This window comes from Hippoglossus stenolepis, chromosome 10, assembly GCF_022539355.2.
Source record: "Hippoglossus stenolepis isolate QCI-W04-F060 chromosome 10, HSTE1.2, whole genome shotgun sequence".
Taxonomy (NCBI): Eukaryota; Metazoa; Chordata; class Actinopteri; order Pleuronectiformes; family Pleuronectidae; genus Hippoglossus; species Hippoglossus stenolepis.
Window position 1 is genome coordinate 23,397,302 of NC_061492.1, and position 18,708 is coordinate 23,416,009.

The 18,708-nt window shown below is 43.3% G+C and overlaps 7 protein-coding genes across 7 annotated transcripts in view; 2 read left to right on the forward strand and 5 right to left on the reverse strand.

Moving 5' to 3' along the window:
• LOC118116027 (histone H1-like) overlaps positions 1-18,708 on the reverse strand; it is a 444,527-nt gene that overhangs the window by 345,548 nt on the left and 80,271 nt on the right. The gene's annotated exons all lie outside the window — the stretch shown is intronic.
• On the reverse strand, positions 27-478 carry LOC118104081 (histone H2B). Its single transcript, XM_035151148.2, is given in 2 exon segments — positions 27-251; positions 254-478. Coding segments are annotated over 2 exon segments (372 nt in total). The 5' UTR covers positions 468-478; the 3' UTR covers positions 27-93.
• LOC118103778 (histone H3) lies at positions 3,193-3,678 on the reverse strand. The gene has a single exon (XM_035150878.2). It carries the CDS (start codon positions 3,648-3,650, stop codon positions 3,240-3,242), a length of 411 nt encoding a protein of 136 aa, XP_035006769.1. The 5' UTR covers positions 3,651-3,678; the 3' UTR covers positions 3,193-3,239.
• LOC118103779 (histone H2A) lies at positions 3,955-4,423 on the forward strand. Its single transcript, XM_035150879.2, has one exon. The coding sequence runs from the start codon at positions 4,001-4,003 to the stop codon at positions 4,385-4,387; it is 387 nt and encodes a 128-aa protein (XP_035006770.1). The 5' UTR covers positions 3,955-4,000; the 3' UTR covers positions 4,388-4,423.
• LOC118116058 (histone H2B) lies at positions 8,467-8,909 on the reverse strand. The gene has a single exon (XM_035167367.2). The coding sequence runs from the start codon at positions 8,896-8,898 to the stop codon at positions 8,524-8,526; it is 375 nt and encodes a 124-aa protein (XP_035023258.1). The 5' UTR covers positions 8,899-8,909; the 3' UTR covers positions 8,467-8,523.
• Positions 11,376-11,779, reverse strand: LOC118116088 (histone H4). The gene has a single exon (XM_035167400.2). The coding sequence runs from the start codon at positions 11,736-11,738 to the stop codon at positions 11,427-11,429; it is 312 nt and encodes a 103-aa protein (XP_035023291.1). The 5' UTR covers positions 11,739-11,779; the 3' UTR covers positions 11,376-11,426.
• On the forward strand, positions 15,554-16,391 carry LOC118116018 (histone H1-like). Its single transcript, XM_035167324.2, has one exon. The coding sequence runs from the start codon at positions 15,593-15,595 to the stop codon at positions 16,244-16,246; it is 654 nt and encodes a 217-aa protein (XP_035023215.1). The 5' UTR covers positions 15,554-15,592; the 3' UTR covers positions 16,247-16,391.

Here is an 18,708-nt window from a genome sequence, read left to right on the forward strand (position 1 = left end):
TGGACATGTAGTTAGAGTCGGGACAGTTTGTCTCCATAGAGAAAGTGTGTGGCTCTTAAAAGAGCCGTTGCTTTGATGTCTCCTTAGAGTCGTTTACTTGGAGCTGGTGTACTTGGTCACGGCCTTGGTGCCCTCAGACACGGCGTGTTTAGCCAGCTCCCCGGGCAGCAGCAGGCGGACGGCGGTCTGAATCTCCCTGGAGGTGATGGTGGAGCGCTTGTTGTAATGAGCCAGACAGGAGGCCTCACCGCGATGCGCTCGAAGATGTCGCTCACGAAGCAGTTCATGATGCCCATGGCCTTGGAGGAGATCCCAGTGTCGGGGTGGACCTGCTTCAGCACCTTGTACACGTAGATGGCGTAGCTCTCCTTCCTGGACTTTCTCCTCTTCTTTCCGGCCTTACCGGGGGCCTTCGCCACCGCTTTCTTGGAGCCCTTCTTGGGCGCAGGCTTCGCTGGTTCAGGCATCGTCACGATATTAGTCGATCAAATGAATTCAGACGTCAGTGGCCAGGCTGTATTTGAACACATCACATGTAATCTATCTGTGCCCTTCCCTCTCTGTCATTGGCTGAATGTTGAGCGTCAGTGTAACAGCACGTGGGAGTGTCTCCATGTTCATGAGTCCATTATTCTGCTGCTGACAGAGGTTGAACTGTAGAGCTCAACTGGAACATTTGGGGGGTTAAGAAATGCAAGATGTCTGAAAGTATATATGTTATTATTATTTATGTTAGTATCACATTAGTATCATTTAAAACAAACTGAATTAAAGTAACCTGATAAATACACAGCTCTAAATGTTAAGGGAACACTTAATGGTCACAGTAAAACACCAAGTCAGTTCGACTTCAGGTTTATCAATCTGTCCATTTAGGAAGCACAAGTGATTGTGAATCGATTTCACCTGTTTTGGTGCAAATGAAAGTGACAACAGGTGCAATGAAGAGACAAAAGCAAGACAACAACAGAAAGGGAACAGTTTTATATGTGGTGGCCACAGACATTTGCTCTCTCCTCATCCTTCCTGACTGATTCTTCTCTAGTTTTGTGTTCTGCTAGTGTCCTTGTCACTACCTGTAGCATGAGGCGGTCCCTGCAGTCCAATCAGGTAGCATCAGGTGTATTGGCTGTTTTACCTCGCTCCACGTTTCAATAGGCCACTTAATGTCAGCCTGCAGAGTGATAATCAAGTTTGACTCGTGTCCAACAGATATACTTCTGGCCTTGTTGTGAAAACCCAACGTCAACACACTTCAACCGGAGGCCGGGAAAAACTTGAAAGGGTTTATTTGCATGGTTCCAGCAAACGGCTTTTAAATACATCTTATCTCTGTCCATTACCGACTTGGTGATGTGTAAAGTCCAAGTATCCGTTACATGTCCATCGTCACACTGCCCGTTGCAGGTCGCATTATCATATATCACGGTGTCACGGTCAAGAACTTGTGTTGATCCACTCCTCCACAGACTTCGCGGACACCAGACGATATCAATGCGGTCAACAATATATAACTACGCATGTGCACTAACCTCCACTACAGGCTCCACAACTGTCGCAAACAACAAGCCACAAAGACCCAAAGCAGAATATAAATAAATACCAGCAGACACACACTACAACATATATTTTAACTGTATAAAAATAAAACTATAAACTTGGATAACTTCAGAACATGTCAAATCAACATGTTTTTCCAACCTTTGCTATGGCCCTGCTTTGGTGTGTTCACACCTATACTTGGAGCTAAAGTTAAAACCAGGTCTGACAAAGGCTAAAAATATTAAACTGATACATTTGATACATTGTATCAGGACCATGGACAGAGCTGTTTTTTTATGTTTAGGTGCTGCACTTCAACAGTTTTATTTAGGTTTGATCTGGTGTTTGCATTTATTCGATGTCGTCGATTGTTTCTGTTGCGTTTGATGATGGAACCTGTTGACTGTTTGTCATTAAATGAAAGAGAAATGTTCCCCAATATTGATTTGATCATCGCTTGAAGTGAATATTTAGTAAAATTTATAAATTCACCCCATGGACATGAAATGTAGCCCTAATTATAGAATGACTCCCCAGCATCCTCAGCATGACACGTTCACGGCTCTGATAGGAAGTCTGGCTTCACCATGAGCCTCGTCCATCAGCAGTGTGTTTGCTGCCTGCACAATAACTTGACTTTAATACAAAGGGATCATCAGCAGGTGCTTGTTTTTACTCGGTCTCTCTGAACAAACTTGTGGAGCAGCTGAGAAACGGGTTTTGGTGGAGCTGTGGAACTTTTGAACTCATTTTAGGAGAGAAACGAGTGGGAAAAAGACTTTGATATGGTTGACTTGGAAAACAATGTTGCTGTTTGTAAGATGCATCAATGCAAATATAATTGTATTGAAATAATAGTGTCCTGATACTAGTGATATTTGTGTGGACAGCATTCAGTAATACTTCATCTTTTCCATTACCAGTCTATATCAGTGGGGTATGAATGTTCTGTTGATGAAGGCCTGTAATGCCACTGTTACAATCATGTTCAAGGCTGCAAATATTTCACATATTTATAAGGGCTCCAATCCCTGGGGGACATGTTTGTCTTTCAAAACAATTGGAATGTTTTACTAAAGGCCTCTTTTTAAATAACTTAAACTGTTTGACAAATATTTGCACTGAGTAGATCAGTTTCTCAGAAAAAGCAAGGTCATCTCAGGTTCCTGAAGTTGACACATGTATTTTAGAACTCAACTCAGTTAAAATAAACATTTTATTTCATTGCAGTTCTGACTCTGGTTCCATTTAACAGGTGAAGTGAAAGCAGCAATTTTAATGAATATTGGATTAATAGGAAGACGGGTCTTAGTCTGCATACTTGTGTATTATTTGCAAAGCTACTAATGTAACAAATATTTAAACTGTTTTGTATATAGTATTGTGAAATACTAGAAGCTGATTGCTGTTGTTAAAGCAATGTTGTAAAACTAAAATACAGACAAATGTTAAAGCCTGTAAAAATATTTCTTGTAATATACTGTAGTTACTTAACAGAAATTAGACTAATTCGTGTAGTACTTTGATGTGAACTTTATTGGCGAGATATTTACTTTAAATTCTGCAGTCAATTCTTTATAGTGTATTATATGTATGAACAGTCAGTAACTAGTGAGAGCAGCGGAGGAGTTTTGTCTTGAGTGCAGTGAAGTGGCTCTTAAAAGAGCCGTTGTTATCGTCAGTGGAGCAGCAGCAGTTTAAGCTCTCTCTCCGCGGATGCGGCGGGCCAGCTGTATGTCCTTGGGCATGATGGTAACCCTCTTGGCGTGGATGGCGCACAGGTTGGTGTCCTCAAACAGGCCGACCAGGTAAGCCTCGCTGGCCTCCTGCAGAGCCATGACAGCGGAGCTCTGGAAGCGCAGGTCGGTCTTGAAATCCTGAGCGATTTCTCTGACCAGGCGCTGGAAGGGCAGCTTGCGGATCAGCAGCTCCGTCGATTTCTGGTAGCGACGGATCTCTCTCAGAGCCACGGTACCGGGCCTGTAACGGTGAGGCTTCTTCACGCCGCCGGTGGCCGGGGCGCTCTTACGAGCAGCCTTGGTGGCCAGTTGCTTCCTGGGGGCTTTGCCTCCGGTGGATTTACGCGCGGTCTGCTTGGTTCTTGCCATTTTGTTTCTTGTGTCTCTGATCGGGAGAAAATGTGAGACAGAGACGCGACACTCTGCTTTTAAACTGCGGAGCCAGCCGTGAAATGGTGCCGCTGCTTCAGATCCCCGGGTCCTGATTGGTGAGAGGCTCCTCCTGGAGCTCAGCGCCGCCCAAAGGAGCGACCCACCGCCTGAGTCCCCGCTGCTTATTGGAGGAAAGTGCAGGCCGTCCTCCGCTGCTCTGCTGGAGGCTTCTATTCTGGTTGGTCTGGCATGAACCGTCCCGCTCGCTCCGCGGATATATAAAGGAGGGTTCGAGCTGTTCACAGCAGTTTCTCTTGACGTGTCTTAGGAAACAAGCTTCATCCATAATGTCTGGCAGAGGTAAAACCGGCGGAAAGGCCAGAGCGAAGGCAAAGACTCGCTCGTCCCGCGCTGGGCTCCAGTTCCCCGTCGGTCGTGTCCACAGGCTGCTGCGTAAAGGCAACTACGCACATCGCGTTGGTGCCGGCGCCCCCGTCTACCTGGCGGCTGTGCTGGAGTACCTGACCGCTGAGATCCTGGAGCTGGCTGGAAACGCCGCCCGCGACAACAAGAAGAGCCGTATCATCCCCCGCCACCTGCAGCTGGCCGTCCGCAACGACGAGGAGCTCAACAAACTCCTGGGCGGAGTGACCATCGCTCAGGGCGGCGTGCTGCCCAACATCCAGGCTGTTCTGTTGCCCAAGAAGACCGAGAAGGCCCCCAAGTCCAAGTAAAGCAAAGCTGCTTGAAACCACCGACACAAAGGCTCTTTTAAGAGCCATACACTCCTCTGGTAGAGAGCAAATCTCCTCATGTCACACACCAACTTGTAAAATACACAAGTACACCATAAGTCATTTTAGCATTCTATACGTGTTCATTCGTGTACATTTCTGTGTAAGATGTTCCTGTCATTTAGTGAGGAAACCAGCACTCAGCTGGAAGTGTTAATATAAATAATACACACTTCAAATTTCAATACGCCTAAGGTACATGGATCCACGGCATTAAAGGGACCTGCATACCTCTGTCAAGATGTACAGTATGAATGCAAAAACGACACATTTTAACATTTGTCTACTGAAAGAAAGTAGTGTGGGTACAACAGATGAAATGCAGTTTTCAACCTCTTCACATTCGGCATGAAGAAAATTAACACCGTTAATGACCATATGTGGAAACACCCAAGCAGGGCCTTAGCCAAGTTTGGAAAAACAATCGTCAGGTGGGGGTTACTTAGATTTGATTTCACATAAGATCTATTGATATTTGTCGTAACAAATTAATTTATGTTTTAATCATAAATCTGAGAAAAACGTCACCTGGAAAAACCCTCTTCTCCCTGTTCGTAAATATAACCACGTGACTTTCCCTCTGTTGGTGTTGCAGTGTCTGATGACAGTTCATCAATACTTTAGTTTAATGACAGCCACTGATCAAGTTGATGCTGCTACAGAGCTCATTTTTATGACTCAGAACAGACAAGTAGCTGCAATAAAACAGGAGCAGCTGAGCTACTGGAAAACAAAGCTTCTGACAGGACATGTAGGAGAGTTCATCTGGTAGTGGACGTGGTTCCGGTTCACATATCTGGAGAGCAGCGCCATCTGTTGGCTTCCTGATGTTACTACATGTCCTCTCAGAGCCGAAAATAACAAATGTTTTTCTACCACTACACATCACATTATATTCTCACTCATCCACAGTTCTCACACAACTGATGTCCTTCATACTTACACACCTCACCAGTTAATTAATAAGATGTATGAGTTGAGTTAAATAATTTACTTTTGATTGATAGATCTGTGTGTGACCTCCCTTTTTGCTGCCAGCCTTGAGCCAGGTGGTAACACAAGACAGTGAATGTGCAGTATGGAGTTCTTACACATTAAAAGTAATTTATATATAATTTAATGCATTGTCTAATGTACAATACTTTGCTTTGATTGTTTGTCAGTTATGAAAACAGGTCTGTACCTGGAGTCAGTGCTAAAGTGATGACTCTCAATGTTCAGTCCTGTTGGACATCCACAGGTGCAGGCTGTCTGAGTCACCTAGAGGAAAAGTCAACACAAATACACAGATATGTAAAGTCATACATGTGCCAGGTTAACACTTTCACAGACTTACAAGATAAAAATAATAGTTTATTAGTTCCTCAGATCATAATCACTTCATTTCACTTTATCTTAGGAAATAGGTGGTGGACATCAGCCTCAGGTTCTCTATGTGAGTAAAGTTACACTAACTATTATTTATTTCCATATATCCTAATGCATTATTCTGCATGTTCACTTATTTAACACACGAATGACAAATTCAGTAAAGTCTGCTGAAGATTAACGATGTAAAAACTGAATGAAGTTTAGTTTTCACTGTAACACATTACAACACATCGACACTCTGAACAAAGAGCGTTAAGAGACGTAACACTTCTTTAAACAGCTGATCTTAAAATGCAGAAGTGACGTTAAATACTCCCGTTTCAGTCGATCACAGTAAATCGGTTTCTGCAGAATAATAATGTGTTTGTGGTCAAATTAAACTATTTAATTTCAAAGTTACTTTAACGTACAGCCACAATAAAAAAGTCCCGCTCAACGGGTTTCAAACTGTTATTTATAGAACAATAACATTAAAACTTAAAGGGGACATAGCATGCAAATTCCACTTTGTTAGTGCTTCTACAGGTTAATGTGGGTATCTGGCATGTCTACCAACCCAAAAACTCTGGGAAAAAAACACTCGCGCGTTTTGTTATAGTTCCTCTAAGTCAGAAACGTCATGCTTGAGTGACTCGATTGAGCTTCCTGGGTTTTGTGTCGTAACAAGGCACTGGAAGTCTCCCTACATGGCCTTGGCCCACCCCCACCTCATCCCCCGTCCCCCCACACTCGTTACGCCGGGTTTACACCGGGGGCAGCGAGGCTGCGAGGCAGCGCAGCGCCGTTCCCAAGCACGCAGCCGCCTGGCTGTTCACACGGGACGAGCATTTCTCGCGCTGGTCAGCCCGCGATTCACTCACATGTGGCATTTGTCTGGATCGTTGGGACTGGGAGGCTGCAGCAGCTGCTCGGGCGCGACCGCTCGCTCTCCCATGCGTGAGCTGGAATTTGTGTCAACGCCACACAGCCAGCAGTGTGGAAGACTTCCGCAGTGTTCAGCACTACTGTAACACTGGCACAAACACACAGAGCCCCCCCACTCGTTACGCCGGGTTTACACCGGACGCGGAAGCGCCGCTGCGAGGCAGCGCAGCGCCGTTCTCAAGTGCGCAGCCGCCTGGCTGTACACACGGGACATGCATTTCTCCGCGCTGGTCAGCCCCATAGACTGTATATATAAGGTCAGCCCGCGATTCTGCTTTCTCCGCTTGTTGTTGTACCCGTTGAATGTCGGGGTTCGGGGGTAAATGATGGTCTTCATAGCCCCCCCCCTCTCTTTTTCTCTCTGTCTGTCTGCTTGTGTGCTTGTAGTGGATGGGCAGAGGGGGACATTTAATTATGTGATTGCGAAAATTAAAACTCCAGGACAACAGAAGGGGAATACAAAGTATGGGATGCATATTTGATAATTTATATCATATAAAATATGTAATTTATATCGTTTAAAATCGAGGGGGGAGGGGGGAGCTGGCTCATTAGCATTTAAAGGAACAGGCACCCAAAACAGGTCACTCTGTGGAGGGCTGTTTTATACAGGGTAAAAAGGGTGCTGTTTTAAATGATCCTTGTGGTATTTTGACCAAAGTATGTTACAGACATTTCATTAAGACCCCAAGGAACCATATCAACTTGTGGTAAAATGGGCATACAATGTCCCCTTTAAGTTACTGACATTAACGAGCAAAACAACTTTACATAACGTTAGACAATTTACGGGGTGGAGCTTATTCTCTAAACACACAGTCTCCTTCGGTTTAAATGATTTATCCCCAGAAACTCTAACGCTTCTCTCTGCCGTGTGGACCGGTTAATGTCGGTGTTGTGTCGGTTTAATAACTCCCGTCGCTCCTGTTAGCATCGCCATTACTGCTGGTATCTTGCCTGGATGCTAGTGGAGCTAGCCGATATGTGACTGAAAACTGAAAACTTCTCCACAGACTCAGGTTGTGTTCAGTGACGGGGATTAGCCTGTTAGCTCAGATGAAGCCGAGCAGACTACAGGCTAGGAGCTGGAGTGACGAGCAAACGGTGACGTCACCTGTCCATCAAGTGTTAATTGTGCACAATGTCAAACCTCTATATCATCTAAATGAGCTAGTTAGGAAAAAACTCACCCACCTCACAGTTGTCATGAAAGAAGAAATTAGTGATTGAGACTAAAACCGTTTTTTGAACCAGGCTTTAAACAGGTTTAATTCTGCTCTAAAGTCTAGCTTTTTAACATGGAGGTCAATGGGAATTGACTCCTTGGAGCCAGCCTCAAGTGGCCACTCAGTGAACTGCAGCTTTTTGCACTTCCGCATCGGCCTCATCGCTCAGTCCGGTTGTTGCCGCTTAGTCTGTACACAGTGTGGATTTCTGTATTTATTTTTTAGAAATTACTGCAACAAGAACATATTTGTATTAGTATTCACTCAGGACTAGGACACTAAATAGATATTCAAATATCAAAGTTATTCTACTCTTCTGATCTGTATCTTTTCACTTTTTCCTTATTTTTGTTCAGTTGATGACACCAGTGCATTACAGCACTGTACAAATACATGAGAACTTTATAACTGTAACATATTGTCTTTTAAATGATTCAGAACAAACTATTACTATTGATGGACATGTCGTTAGAGTCAGGACAGTTTGTCTCCATAGAGAAAGTGTGTGGCTCTTAAAAGAGCCGTTGCTTTGATGTGATGTCTCCTTAGAGTCGTTTACTTGGAGCTGGTGTACTTGGTCACGGCCTTGGTGCCCTCAGACACGGCGTGTTTAGCCAGCTCCCCGGGCAGCAGCAGGCGGACGGCGGTCTGAATCTCCCTGGAGGTGATGGTGGAGCGCTTGTTGTAATGAGCCAGACGAGAGGCCTCACCGGCGATGCGCTCGAAGATGTCGCTCACGAAGCAGTTCATGATGCCCATGGCCTTGGAGGAGATCCCAGTGTCGGGGTGGACCTGCTTCAGCACCTTGTACACGTAGATGGCGTAGCTCTCCTTCCTGGACTTTCTCCTCTTCTTTCCGCCCTTACCGGGGGCCTTCGCCACCGCTTTCTTGGAGCCCTTCTTGGGCGCAGGCTTCGCTGGTTCAGGCATCGTCACGATATTATTCGATCATATGAATACAGACGTGAGTGGCCAGGCTGTATTTGAACACATCACATGTAAATCTATCTGTGCCGTTCCCTCTCTGTCATTGGCTGAATGTTGAGCGTCAGTGTAACAGCACGTGGGAGTGTCTCCACGTTCATGAGTCCATTATTCTGCTGCTGACAGAGGTTGAACTGTAGAGCTCAACTGGAACATTTGGGGGGTTAAGAAATGCAAGATGTCTGAAAGTATATATGTTATTATTATTGATGTTAGTATCACATTAGTATCATTTAAAACAATCTGAACTAAAGTAACCTGATAAATACACAGCTCTAAATGTTAAGGGAACACTTAATGGTCACAGTAAAACACCAAGTCAGTTCGACTTCAGGTTTATCAATCTGTCCATTTAGGAAGCACAAGTGATTGTGAATCAATTTCACCTGTTTTGGTGCAAATGAAAGTGACAACAGGTGCAATGAAGAGGCAAAAGCAAGACAACAACAGAAAGGGAACAGTTTTATATGTGGTGGCCACAGACATTTGCTCTCTCCTCATCCTTCCTGACTGATTCTTCTCTAGTTCTGTGTTCTGCTAGTGTCCTTGTCACTACCTGTAGCATGAGGCGGTGCCTGCAGTCCAATCAGGTAGCAGAGGTAGTCTCGCTCCTCCAGGATGGAACATCCAAACGTGCAGGAGCAAGAAGGTTTGTTGTGTCTCCCAGCACAGTCTCAAGAGCGTGGAGGAGATAGAAGGGGACTGGGCGTTACATGAGCTGGACAGGGCCGTAGAAGAGCATCAACCCATCAGCAGGACCGGTATCTGCTCCTTTGTGTGAGGAACATAAACAGGTGCAGCTGGCCAATAGGGCGCCGCCCTCCCAAAGAAAAAAAGGGAAAAAGATCATTGTGATACATTTTCATTATAATCACAATTATTTTTTTTAATGCATTAAATTATACAAATTCTCAAAACAGTTGGTCCTGCCTGCTGCCTCTGAATATTATAGTCCAATTAGCTGCAGCGACAAGACCTGTTTAATAGAGTACAGAGAGATTTCAGCCGGTTGAAAATCGCCCACATCGCTCTGATAGACTTTCATAATAAGACGTTGTCTTTCAAAGTGCAGACACTGCAATGCCAGACAGTGCACACACACACACACACACACACACACACACACACACACACACACACACACACACAGGCCCCGCTCACTCACTCAGAGCAACACAATGAGATGTGAGGAGCGTTACCATGAACCATCCGGTAATTGACTTTGTTGAAGAACAGAGGAAACAGTGGAAATACAAAGTTTCTCTTTGGTCACATCTGCTCAATAATCCACGCCGCTGCTTCATAATCAGAGCAGAAGCTGCAGTTGGTTCTTACCGAGCTGGAGCTTCTGTGTCCTCCTCCACTCTCCTGCTGACCTGCTCTCACTGACACTAATAAACACATCAGTTATCAGGACCTGATCAGTACAACGAGTAACCTAGTGTTAGTTTGATTTTCTCCAGAGCTTATGTCTTAAGTGAAGACTAATAGAAATTCGTTCTTGTTGCAGTAATTTCTAACAAGCAAGTTCACAAGGACCGAATTCAGAAATGGACACTACGACAAATATAAAATTAGAGCCTTAAACTTTAAGGCGACACATTTCCCCACATTCCGGTGATACACCAAGTAAAGTCCAGTGATCTGAACACGTTCTTTTGGGATTTCAGTCAAATCAGAGAAGAAAAACATTTGATATTCCAGAAACACATTAACTCCTAAAATGTTATGTGGACTCAAAAACTTCACCCACCTTTCTATCAGCATAGTGGTGACTAGATAATGGGTGAATTTTCATTTTTGGGTGTACTATCCCTTTAAGGTTAGTGTAAAGGTGGATATGATTGATTGAGGCAGGAGGAAAGTGTTGTATTTATGTATATGTTAGGTGGAGAGATCGAGTCTAATCAAATCAAAAAGGGAAGAGACATTTAATGCAGGTGCTTAACTGGGTTTATATATCCATGATGACTAATGTAAGTTAAGTTCATTCCAGTGTTCATGGTAATTGACAAAACAATTGTTTACAATATTTACTGTTTAGTTATTTACATATGTATGTTTACACATGTAAATATTTAAATTAGCTTCCTGAGAGCAGTAACGATGTGTTGAATCTGCCTCTGTAGTTCTTTCACCTCAGTCTGTGGCCTTCTGGCTTCATATTGGTTAGTTCAGTCACATGAGTGAGAAGCAGGAAGTATGAGTGGTTGATGATCAGTGTGGAGAACAGTAAAGTGCAGCTTCACTAAGTCAGTCTCCATCCTGGAGTTTCTCCACGTTAAGAGATTCAACTACCCCACATTGAACCCTCACGTTACACCGTCAGAGTTCCATCGATTTACAGACGTTGTTGTGTTATTGTACTCTGGAAGAACGAGTGATTCGTGTTGAGCAGAGGATGTGAGCTCTCATTGACTCAGTGTGTGGCTCTTAAAAGAGCCGTTGTGTTGTTGAGCTGTTGTAAAGTGAGTTTATCCACCGAAGCCGTACAGAGTGCGGCCCTGTCTCTTCAGAGCATACACCACGTCCATGGCGGTCACGGTCTTCCTCTTGGCGTGCTCGGTGTAGGTGACAGCATCGCGGATCACATTCTCCAAGAAAACCTTCAACACGCCGCGGGTCTCCTCGTAGATCAGACCGGAGATACGCTTCACTCCGCCACGGCGAGCCAGGCGGCGGATGGCGGGCTTGGTAATTCCCTGGATGTTATCACGGAGAACTTTGCGGTGACGCTTTGCGCCTCCTTTACCGAGCCCTTTTCCTCCCTTTCCTCGTCCAGACATTTCTCTTCAGTGAGATGAGATCTAGTGAATAGAGTGCTCCGCGGGAAACACAGCTATTCATAGCCTGACTGAGGACCTGATAGAAGACAGAGGCGGCCGTCTTCCTCCTCTGTGGATCCTCATGGCCGCTGATAATAAAGTCTCCACAGGTTTGGATGTAGGACGGTAGATATTAGTTTTTTTCGATTGCATAAACACTAAAATCAAAAGTATTACACAATTATCAAAACCTTACACTCAAGGAGCAAAACATCGGCCCAGATTTGCACCACTATAAGCACAATGTCAGCTTCACACTTTTTGCAAAACAATACACACAGTGATCTGCAAAACATTAAACACACTTGTATACATTAGACACAGAAGTATATCAAGATGTCACTTCCTTGCCATTCCAAAGCACTGACTGTCAAATGACCACCCCTATGAGCCAATTGGTTCAACACAGCCATCGGTGCGCAAACACATGTTTGCTTAATTGTAGACACACCAATCAGGTTTAAGCACTATAAAAATACAGTTGGTGAGTTCACCTGTCTTCAACCAAAATGGAAGGAGTCAGAAGAAGAAGAAGAGTGATGGTGAGAGGGGGGATCCACGGAGGAGGAGAAGGCTGCGGCATTAGTATGTGGAGGTATGTATTGTTCACTTTAGCACTGTGATGTTGCATACTGCACACGTAACCTTTATAATGTAAATGTACTGTATACCAGATCTATGCTGAACTACACAACCTTGTCTTTCACTGTATTTCAGAGAGTTTTACAGATGGATGCTGAGGAAATCCCACATGAATTCATATGCATAGATGAGGCAGGGTTCAACCTGACAAAAGCAAGAAGGAGAGGCAGAAATATCATTGGCCACAGGGCTATAATCAATGTCCCAGGGCAACGTGGGGGTAACATCACCCTTTGCGCTGCCATTACACAGAATGGGGTCCTCCTCCGTCATGCCAATATGGGCCCTTACAACACACCTCACATTCTCACATTTTTGCACAACATCGTCACAGCAGTAAACCACATGCACCAGATGCAATACATTGTCATCTGGGACAATGTGTCATTCCACCGCTCTGCTCTGGTCCAGAACTGGTTTCAACACCATCCACAGTTTACAGTACCATACCTTCCACCATACTCTCTGTTTCTAAACCCAATCAAAGAGTATTTATCTGCATGGCAGTGGAGGGTTTACGATCTCCGGCCCCAGGCTCAGGTACCCCTCATTGAAACCTGTACTGGATACAGAATTTTCTGCTTGTCTGATAATTGCTGAGCTTACAGTGTTATGCACACTACTGTAGTAGCATGAAAACTGGGACATGTTTTGTTGTGATTCTCCATGTTGACATGTTGACTGATTTGAGTATATGGAGAGAAATAAATTATATTTTCATCAGTCTGCAGCATTGGTCTTGTGTAGTGTTTGGTGAATTTATTATATATTTGCACTTTCTCTGTGTACTTCACTTACAGTACTCTAATCACTGAGAAGTAGAATTTCTAAAAGTGTTTTAGGTTAGCAACAGCAGTGTGTAACTGGTTCAAACAGAATTAAGTCATGGTAACAATAATGGTTTTGATAAATTAGTGTATAGTTTTTACAAGAGTGTTTCATTTTGCAAAGGATCTGAGGTGTTCTGCTCATTGGGTGTGTGGTTGTGCTGATTGTGTGTAGTGTTTTGAAAAACCGGGCCCTGTTTTCAAAATCGTGTTTAAGCAATCGAGAAAAACTGTAAGGTCTGACACTTTACCAGTTTTGTGTAACAGTAGGACTGTAGCACGTTTCCATCAAGTAGGAATAGTGCTGTGAAAAAGGCTTGGTTAAAAATAAGAGTAACATTAGGACTGATTAGGGAAGTACTTAGACAATGTATGAATATTGAGCAACCTTGAGTGAAAATCAGTGGTCACACAAAGACTCAGCTCACGATTTCTCCCTTAGCCCTCCTGTTATCCTCAAATTGACATTGTTTATCCTTTGAGTCATTTTGACCAGAGCAATAAAAACCCTCCAGAAAATTATTATAATACAAATTGTAACCTAAGTGCATGTTTCAAGTATGGTTTGTTTCTTTGTTGACTACTTAAATAGCCTTTTATCTAAAACACAACTCCCCACCAAAAGTACATGTTATATTGAACTCGATATCGTCCTAAACAATCAATATGAATACGTCTAAAAGAACACTGATGCGTACACTGTGGATCCAGGTCAATGAATATACATAATCATGAAAATCTTATTTTTATGCAGCTGTCCCCATTAAATTAGTAAAAGTCAAATGTGAAGCTAAAAAATGAAGTTACCTATTTATTTATTTAGAGACGTTAAACATTTAATGGGGTAAACTTGACCCCAAGGACAATAGGAAGGTTAAATTACAACAAAGACATAACAATCTAAAAGTCGATAGACAAATTGACTCTTTAAATGTGGTCAAAAACATGCACAGATTTTTTCTTTAATCAGCAATAAAAGTCATGTGTCAGTTGGTCAAAAGTGTTAGTGCAGGGTCAAGCAGTGTAAGCACTTGATGCTTGTCTGGAATTGTTTTTGACAGTGTTATGAACATGCCCATATATTATTAGTCCGGGGTGACAGTGTGACTCTGTTCATCTTTCATTTGGCATCATTGGATACTGACCAGTTTTAAAAGCACCTCATGTATGCTTGAAAGTGTTGTTGATTACAAACTGTCATTCTGCTGGATTCTGTTTTACTACATTCATCTGGTTTCATTTGCAGAAATGGACCTCAGAAAAAATGGTCATGGTTTTGTGGGGGCATCCTTAACATGGTATTTTCATCCCCCGCCACCTGTAGCTGATCATCCACAACAACGAGGAGCTCAACAAACTCCTGAGCAGAGTGACCATCGCTCAACTTTGTCTTTGCTTTCCTACCTTTGATTCACGAGTTAAAAACTATGAGATCAACAACAACACTGTTATTATTCTTATGCGATGAGCTTGGATGAGGGTGAGTGGAGGGGTGGGGGATGTTGTTTTTTATCGCAGTTAGCATGGAAAGTACTTTGTGTTATAGTGTTTGTATATAAAGTACTACATAAATAAAGTCTGTTTGAATGGTTAAAATTACATGTTTACATGCTACAATTTACACACAGCAATCTACACAAACACTTACACGTACTGCACACGTGTGTACATTCTGGATACACAGAGTGTTTGTTGACACTAAGGCCTTCATTTGTAATATGAACATGTTATTGGCTATAAAAGTATGAGAAGACTTGATCTATTGATCAATAGGTAACATATTGACAGGTTGACAGAGATTTCTCACACAAAACATGAATAATTTAATGTATGAGTCAAATAGTTTTTGGGAAACATCTTTCATGTTTTAATGATTATTTTACAATATATAAAAAACATGTATCCTAGTGTTAATGTGAAGAGCAAAAGTTGGTATTTACTAAATCAGACAGCAGAGAAACTGCAAATTCCAGTAAAGCATAAACATTGGGAAAAGCCGCTGAGCAGCGCTGCTCACCGCGGTGAACGGGTGAGGTTTGGAGGCTCCACCGACAAAATGCAGAGAGCATCAGAGCTCTTCATGACTTCAATATGAAGACAGACAAGTCCGCTACCTGCTTCCTCACTGTCAGCCTCCAGCACCGCTCACCCACTGAGTTTTCACTCGTTTATCAGTGAAGAGAAAACACAAGTGTCTCGGTGTTCACACTGCACACAGGAGCCACGGCTCGACTGAGTCTTCACGGTTCTCATGGTGTGTTCAAGTACCGCCTCCCGATCAGGACTCTTCTACAGTCCGGTCACTCACTCCGATAGTTCCTCGTTGACCTAAACACAAAGAGAAAGATGACAGAAGTCGCTCCAGCTCCAGCTCCAGCTCCAGCCGCCACCAAGGCTAAAGCGGCCAAGAAGAAGGTCGTGAAACCGAAGAAGGTCGGTCCCAGCGTCAGTGAGCTCATCGTGAAAGCCGTGTCCGCGTCCAAGGAGCGGAGCGGCGTGTCAGTGGCCGCCCTCAAGAAGGCTCTGGCTGCCGGAGGCTACGATGTGGAGAAGAACAATGCCCGCGTCAACAACACCATCAAGAAGCTGGTGGTCAACGAGACCCTGGTCCAGACCAAGGGAACCGGGGCCACCGGCTCGTTCAAGATGAGCAAGAAGGTGGAGGCCAAGGTCCAGGAGCCGGTGGAGAAGGTCGCTCCCAAAGCGAAGAAGCCCGCCGCCAAGAAACCCGCAGTGGCTAAAAAGCCCAAGTCAGCGGCAGCCAAGAAGCCAGCAGCCGCTAAAAAGTCCCTGAAGAAGGTGACGAAAGCAGTAGCGGCCAAGAAGTCCACCGAGAGCCCCAAGAAGGTAGCGAAGAGCCCCAAGAAAGCAGTGAAGAGCCCCAAGAAAGTGGCGAAGAGCCCCAAGAAGGTGGTGAAAAAGGCCCCTGCACCCAAGAAAGCCCCCGCGAAGAAGGTCGCCAAACCCAAAGTGAAGAGGACAGCAGCCAAGAAGAAGTGAGATGTCCTCACTGTGAAACATGTCCATCCTGGTAAAAGGCTCTTTTAAGAGCCACACACGTCTATCCACAAAGAGCTGCTTCCTCATCAATCATCACCACTGACAATAAATATGTAGAGACAGAGTTCTTAACTAAAGGGAGTCAAGTTATATAGAAATATATTAAATATCTATTTCAGTAATGTCTAGATTTAGAAGTTATTTCATATCAAAACATCAAATACTATCAATTGATATAAAACATATATTTAGACTCTTTGTGAAGGAAAAGCAGACTACTACTGACACACACATACTATACTTCTTCTTAAAGAGTATTCCTTTGCTAAAATTAGTTTTGTAGAAACACATTTATTATTTTACTGTGTATTTATCGTAGTTTCCTCTTGACTTTAATTGCTGAATATATAAGTGACACTTAGAAACTGTGTTTTTAAGTGTAAAGTAATGACGATGTGGGTGAGCTGCTTAGATAAGGACGGTTTCGTCTTCAAATCATATATTTATTTTGTCAGGCAGCCAACAGATGGCGCTGCTCTCCAACTATGTGAACCGGAACAACGTCCACTACCAGTTGAACTCTCCTACATGTCCTGTCAGAAGCTTTGTTTTCCAGTAGCTCAGCTTCTCCTGTTTTATTGCAGCTACTTGTCTGTTCTGAGTCATAAAAATGAGCTCTGTAGCAGCAAAGACTTGATCAGTGGCTGTAATTAAACTAAAGTAAGTAAGCAGAGAGTTTTTCCAAGTGACACTTTTCTCAGATTTATGATTAAAACACTAAGTTTATTTGTTTCCTGCAAATATCAATAGATCTTCTTTGAATGTAAGTTGAAGTAACCCCCACCTGACGGTTGCTTTTCCAACATGGGCTAAGGCATATGGTCATTTACACCCAGTGCTCAAGTGTAAATCAATAGAAATTTAGTTTTTTAGATTTAAAAGAGTTTCCTACAAATCATACTCACTCTCCTTTGTATGTAAACTTCTGTAAGTCTATCCTGACTAGTTTTTCCAACCATGACAATGGCCCTGTGTAGATGTGTTAACACACTTGGAGCTAATGATTAAACCGACCCTGAAAAAGGCTATAATTTTTCAGAGTATAATTTTAACCAACTAAATTGGATACCTTGTTTCAGGACCATGGACAGAGCTGTTTGCTGTGTTTAGGTGCAGCACCTCAACAGTTTGTTTCTCTGAATGGATGTTGTGGAGCAGAGCGCAGCTTCAAGTCTGTGAAGAAACACACGTCGGTAACAACTGTATAAGTCGAGCCAGTGGGTAAGATGAGCCACCCTCTGTATCTAGATAACTACAAAAAAAGTAATAATGTGACCACAAATTAAGGAAGTGTAGTCGACATTACTCATTCCATCTTTCACTCAAGCACATGGAGAGAGTGGTAAGTAAACCAGAACAAATATATCTTTGTCAAGCAAAGTATATTCATCATGCTGCTAAAATTATCCGTCTTGTGTCTTAATTAAAATAGATTAACAAACAGACATTAACATGAATACACAGACAGACAGACACACACACAGACATATCCATACCTATACATTAATATATACACACAGACGCACAGCCATTTAGTGCATATATAAATTCACACAGAGCCACTACATTTGTTGCTATGAAGAACACACGTGTCCTTTACGTGCACACCACAGTGTGCGTTAGTCACTGACGTCCCCTCGTACTGCAGGAGTTTGGCGACGGCCTTAAACTGCAGCCTTCTGGACCCTGACTGACTGACCCACTGACCTATTGACTCACTCACTGGTTAATGTAGACACTATTGCAATAAACACTAAAATAAAACACAGCACTTGATATCACTTTTTACTTGCTCACTTTTCTTTCTGTCTGATTATTTTTCTGACTGACCAAATTGGTAATGGACCAAGATAAGGTGTTTTTAAAAGCCGTTTGCTGGAACCGTGCAAATAAACCCTTTCAAGTTTTTCCCGGCCTCCGGTTGAAGTGTGTTGACATTGGGGTTTCACAACAAGGCCAGAAGTATATCTGTTGGACATGAGTCAAACTTGATTATCACTCATCAGGCTGACATTAAGTGGCCTATTGAAACGTGGAGCGAGGTAAAACAGCCAATACACCTGATACCTGATTGGGCTGCAGGGACCGCCTCATGCTACAGGTAGTGACAAGGACACTAGCAGAACACAGAACTAGAGAAGAATCAGTCAGGAAGGATGAGGAGAGAGCAAATGTCTGTGGCCACCACATATAAAACTGTTCCCTTTCTGTTGTTGTCTTGCTTTTGCCTCTTCATTGCACCTGTTGTCACTTTCATTTGCACCAAAACAGGTGAAATTGATTCACAATCACTTGTGCTTCCTAAATGGACAGATTGATAAACCTGAAGTCGAACTGACTTGGTGTTTTACTGTGACCATTAAGTGTTCCCTTAACATTTAGAGCTGTGTATTTATCAGGTT